This window comes from Oncorhynchus keta, chromosome 10, assembly GCF_023373465.1.
Source record: "Oncorhynchus keta strain PuntledgeMale-10-30-2019 chromosome 10, Oket_V2, whole genome shotgun sequence".
NCBI lineage: Eukaryota > Metazoa > Chordata > Actinopteri > Salmoniformes > Salmonidae > Oncorhynchus > Oncorhynchus keta.
The window spans coordinates 49,658,008-49,663,811 of NC_068430.1; the positions used below are offsets into that span (position 1 = coordinate 49,658,008).

Here is a 5,804-nt window from a genome sequence, read left to right on the forward strand (position 1 = left end):
AGTGAAGAACTGAGGTCATATGAATCTAGGTCTTAGGCAGGTGGTTGGGTGTATTCATGTAAGAAAGGTAAAGTGTCTCTCCATCTAAGCACACTGAACTTTGTATATAATTTCAAAGTGTGACAGGCAAATTATTGCTTGTGTTATCAATCACACCTCAGCTTGAGATAAAAATTGGGATTATCTTTTGACAAGGCTTTGAAAATCTGGTACTTTTCAATCTGGTACTGTGCGACCTTCACAACTGTCAATCATTCACCCACGCACCTTGACCCAAATACCATAAACTCCTACATAAGTACCGCACACTGATTGTTCAATAGCTGTCTTCTTGGAAGCAAACCATATACATACACCTTGACACGATGCAAGGTATCACAGTCTGTATAATAACACAAATAAACTGATTTGTCCATTCTTTATTACATTATAAAAACAAAGTCCGCTGATGAACAGAACTATTTACTTGCAAATAAACCAAGAAAAAAATACAAATAATTTATGTTACATAATAAACAAAAAATATACAAAGAAATCTATATCGTTGCTTCTGAGAAACCAAACAAATTGTCAGGTCAGAGACCTGGTCGAGGTAGGTACAGTAAATCATATGCTTTTAACAAAACTTATAAAACATTGTACAGTTACGAGTCGACAACAGAATGAGTTTCAAGGCATGAGAACCCAACAGGTCGGGGCTTTAAAGTTTGAGAGTAAAAGAAGAAGTCTAATTGGGTAAATGTGTTTAGACATTACATTTTTTTTGCAATTAATGGCAATAATTGGAATACATTACATTCAACCCCTTATTAGAACTCAAACTTTGGATCCAGCCCAAAATAAAAAACCACAGCAAGAGAACAACCAAGTTGATAACATATGGGGGAATGTGGACGAAACCTTATTCAAGTTCCATGTTTCAGTAACAAATGGCTGCTCACTTTGATGTAGACTGTTACATGTAGTCTACTTTATGAACAATGACTTTGGCAAATCGCTAGGACAAAGACAAAAATTATTTTACTGGGCTGAACGTGGCCCTATTGCTCCAAACCAAACTTTTTTAAACCACATTTAACTGTTTCAGTAACATTCACTTCTTCTTGAACAGTCACTGCAGGAGATTGATGCCACCATGCAGAGTGTGCGCAACGTTAAGTCTGAAGTCTAGTCAGGTCTTCTCAACTGGTTTATTTAAATGTCTCTAAATGTTTGTTACACACCTCATCTCCTTGGTCCCACCATTACCTCCTGAGCTGCTCCAGTTTAGCTTTGAGCTGCTCCTGCCCGTCTCGGAGCTTGTCTCGCTTGGCGTTCAGTCTCTGGCCCTCAAGCTCCAGGCTGCGGATGCTGTCACGTGCCCTCTTCAGGATGACCACCTTGGAGGCCTTGTCGTTATTGGACAGCTCAGGTACGTTGTCCCTGAGCCGCAGGAAGCAGTTCTTCAGCTCGTTGCGCCGCTGCCTCTCCATCACATTGTGGGTATGCCTCCTCTCCTCCTCGTCCTCCACGTCCGGCGACTGCCTAGAGGAGCTGGACTGGTGGTGACTGCTGAGGTAGTGGCGGGACGAGGATGAGCGGCCCGACGAGCCGTGTTGGTGGTGTCTGTGTGAGTCGGAGACCCGGGAGCGCTTGTGGTGAGAGTTTGAGGCGGTCGAGAGCTCTAGGCGGAGGGGTGATGTGGGGCAGGGGGCAGCGTAATTGTGCTGCAGCTGGATCTCCAGGTGTTGGCGCTTGATGGCACGCCGTTGCCGCCGGCTCTCCTCTGCCAACTGGGAGGGGCTGGCAGTCCTCTTCACGGTCACTACGTCTATCTCCTCCTCTGTGGAGAAGAGAATCCACAAGAGATTGGGTTAGCAGTCATTTCCGCTAACATTTGAACAACTGCAATTCAGATGCCTTGGCTTTAGACTACCACATTTTTAACGGCAACTTCGAGACAATGTTGACAACTTTCCTTCTACGTTGTTTATCATTTTGTATTGCAAGCTTGTAGAACAGATAGCCTAACTTGTTAATTTCATTAGAAGCTCTTGAGAAATAGTATTGAACGGTGCAAGAAAAACATGGTCCTAATTTAAAATTCCCTTTAAAAAGCATGCATGAGGAGGCCCACTATTGTACAACTGGGGTCACTACCGATGTCAAACGGCCTAAAGTCACTTTCTAACAGTTCCTCTTAACATTAAAGCAAATAACTCGCATGCTATTGTAACCTTTTAATTTACAAGCACAGCTTAGGCAAGAATGAGGACCAACTCACCAGTATCGCTAGCACTGCTCCAATAAGTTGAGAATTCGCCTCCCGCCGAGCCGTAGTCGGAGGTCGACTCGCTGCCTTGCTCCTGACGGTCATGCCTGTCCAATAGTAAATCCTCATTCTCCAAAGCTTGGCACGCGAGTGCCGCGGTGTGGCAGTCCAGTGTGGAGCCAGCAATTTCCTCAAAGATTCTTGTGTCTATGTCTGAGAGGAGCGGGCTGCTGGAGAGCACAGACGATAGCTTCTCCTCCATAGACTTATCACCGAGGCAATGCCACAAACAGTCGTCAGACTCCTCTGGCTGTTGGTCCTTTGTCACGGTTGCATTGCCATCGTACAAAATGTCAAAATTCCAATTTAGTTGTGGGTCTTGATCCTCCAGGAGTATATCAGAGACGTAGCTCAACTGGTCCTCCTTGGAAAGTGGTTTGGCATTGAGTCCAGCCTTCATCGGAGGGGACTGGGGTGGCGTGGGGAGCGACTGTAGGTCCTTCATCAAGCTCTGGCAGAATTCATCATCAAATAAGAGAGGCTCCGAGTAGAACCAATCTTGCGACTGAGAGAAACTCTGCAGCATTTTGGCTGACTCTGGGAAGAGGGAAAATAAAAATGTGTTAAAGAGAACAGTAGAATGCAGTTCAGAACGCACCACCCACCGCAAAGTGGGCAAAATACTAAGTGTGATGAGAGTTCTCAAAACTTTTTAGTGATGCTCTTAGTACTCCAACTGCAAGCACAACGTTTTATTTATGTTTACATCCTTGCCCGCCCCAATGAGGGTGGTCATCAACCAGATGTTATCCTCATGACATAATTTAAACAGCTGGGGAGCTCAGTCTCCAAATTAACATTTTCCTCAGGGAAAGTTCAACATCTCTCCCATTCAGATTCACATTTTCAAGTTTTGTATTAGTCGTATGTACGGGATATACACATCAAACGAAATGCTACTTTTCGTTTCCTTCTCGACAATTCAACAATATATTTTTTTAAATAAAAGATAATAATTGTAACAAATTAAATAGCTCAGCAGAATCAAATAAATATTTTAGCATAAGTAGGCTGGCTATAATATAGGAACGCACAATTTACGGAAAAGGGGGGATTGGGGGACAAAATGTTTAAATTTGGTAGTATTTAACAATAACATTTCAGAAATATAACAGGTACATGTATATCAATCAACTACAATGTATCTACGACAGTTAGCTGACTAGCTGACTTTAAATTGAACATTTAAATACCGCAGATGGGTGCTGAAAAACTACGGCGATCCAGCCCGCCCACACTTGTCGCCTCTGAACTCAATCGTAAATCGTGGCTAAAATACCAGTAGACGTTTTAAAGGGCTAAAGTGGTGCAGTTACTATAAACAAGCAGTAGGCTGGCAGAACAGATAATAACTATGGCAAAACTAGGCTAACGTTACATATGGGCGTTCAACCTGGACATTTCATTTGATTATTTAATCTGAATTTATAAAAAAAATACAATGTAGCCTCGCTTGCATTGACAGTTGCACATTAAAAATGTTTGCCAAAATAAAGAATTGAAGCTAAAAATCACTCATGCATAATAAATTACCCTTTCGTGCATTCTGTAATCTCTTTTGAAATAGAAGTGTTTTAAATGTCTGATAGCGAGAAAATTAGACAAACTACGAAAGAAATCCAGCTAAATTACCGGCATGTGAAAAAAAAACACGTGAAAAAACCCATGTGATTTAAACTCTGACGCTGTAAATATAAACTCTTACCTTTATTCTTTCAGGGGGTGAGAAAATGAAGACGACGCCTTTTCTTCGTGAGTTGTTAAATTCCAACTAAATTTAAACGGAGATAAACTAATGTAATTATTCTGCTGTATCTAAAAGTACTGAAGGTCCACTGCGTTTTAATCAAGCTACCATACCTCACGCACTATACCAGATCGATCTGTGGGTGGGTGTGGCGGCGAGACAGATTTCACTATATACTACAACAGCACAGCAGTATCCTTCCACAGCCCAAAATCGCGCCAAAACGTAACAATCAATATGGGACATTAGATTTTAAATATTCTACTGCCTTTATAATGTTAATTTGGTATAAATACGTATGCATCTGCTCGGAAAATACGGGGACAAAACACACACCGCAAAACGTGTTTAAGGAAAGGTCTATACCGTCTGGAGACGCGGATGGATCTACTCTCAATGCGCATTAAGGAATTCCAAGAAAATGGAGGCGGGCTGGGTACAAATATACACGTGTGTTCTCACAAATGCCGGGTGTCTCGTCTGGTTCTTAGCAGCAGCAATAATATTAAGAATAATAAGGCATCTTCCGTACTATGATATGGGCATATGGGAATGAGTTTATGGCCAGGTTGGACATTTCAAAGCAATACACCAGCCAGCCCAGGAACGCACTATAAATTATTTGCGTGCATTTTACACCCAACAAAACGAAACGCCCAAACTATAATGCCGAATCTATTAATTAAAATACCAAATCATAGTAATGATTTACACGGTTTAACCTTGCGAAAATGGAAGTAGAGGGTACCCTACTATAGTATTCACATTAGTTACATGAGGAAAAGCAAAACTCGTTAGGGAATCACAGATTAGATGATCCATTACATTGACCAGATACTGTGGTGGCCGCCTGAACAATGTAAAGAAACGTCTTCAAAAATGGAATGCAGTCGGGAGAAGAAAAGATCAGGTGGGACCGTTCTAGCCAATAAGAGGGCAGATACGCGTGCACAACCACAAAGTAAAGATAACGCTAAATTGGTGAAAAAAAATCGTGAAAACTCAAATTTGCTTTTTAGTTCTACTTCAAGGTTAGGGTTAGGCATAATGTTAGCAGTGTGGTTACGGTTAGATTTTAAATCACATTTTAAGAAGATGCATTGTAGATATAAACTGGGTTTAGACTTTGTGGCTGTGGTAACTAGTGAAGACCAAGCACAACTCCTATATAAAGTGTTTTTTTTCCCTTAAAGTTGACGGGATGTCACGTCTCCTACTTATATCAGTACACTCGTAACAATCTAATCATTGTGAAACTTCTATTCGATCAAATAAGCCACACGTAGAAAATAAACCGTGACATGTTTTTTTTTTAAACCAAATTCTACACTCTCTCATTGACCTCCATACAAAAACTCGCTCAGTGAGCGGAAAAGAAAGTCCCCTGCTGGAGAAGACAGATTGTGGGCCCAGTTACCTCTCTCGCTTCGCCATTTACTCTTTGGGGAATGTACTGCCTAGTAGAACAAGAAATATGTACAGCCTGAGTTGCATCTGTTACAATTGGTCCAGACTACAAAGTGGACTTTTGCAGACACAATCTATTGTTTAAGGACAGAAGTTAGGAATTTAATCACTTTGCAATATACTCTATGCGAACAATCAACTTCTTTTTGATTTTACATGGGTTTTTAAATTAGATTTTCAATACAAATCTACCCTAATTTTAAAAAGTAAAATAATGCCTTAATTTCTGAAAAACTATAGGAATTATGTCAATGGGCCACTTTCATACATCTTCATTGA

At 41.1% G+C, this 5,804-nt stretch overlaps 1 protein-coding gene across 1 annotated transcript; it reads right to left on the minus strand.

Moving 5' to 3' along the window:
* Positions 1 to 404: 404 nt before the first annotated feature.
* mych (myelocytomatosis oncogene homolog) lies at positions 405 to 4,870 on the minus strand. The gene is made up of 3 exons (XM_035778505.2): positions 4,017 to 4,870; positions 2,264 to 2,848; positions 405 to 1,822 (listed from the first exon to the last, which is right to left on the minus strand). Exons 2-3 carry the CDS (start codon positions 2,835 to 2,837, stop codon positions 1,245 to 1,247), a joined length of 1,152 nt encoding a protein of 383 aa, XP_035634398.1. The 5' UTR covers positions 2,838 to 2,848; positions 4,017 to 4,870; the 3' UTR covers positions 405 to 1,244.
* Between the last annotated feature and the right edge of the window lie 934 nt (positions 4,871 to 5,804).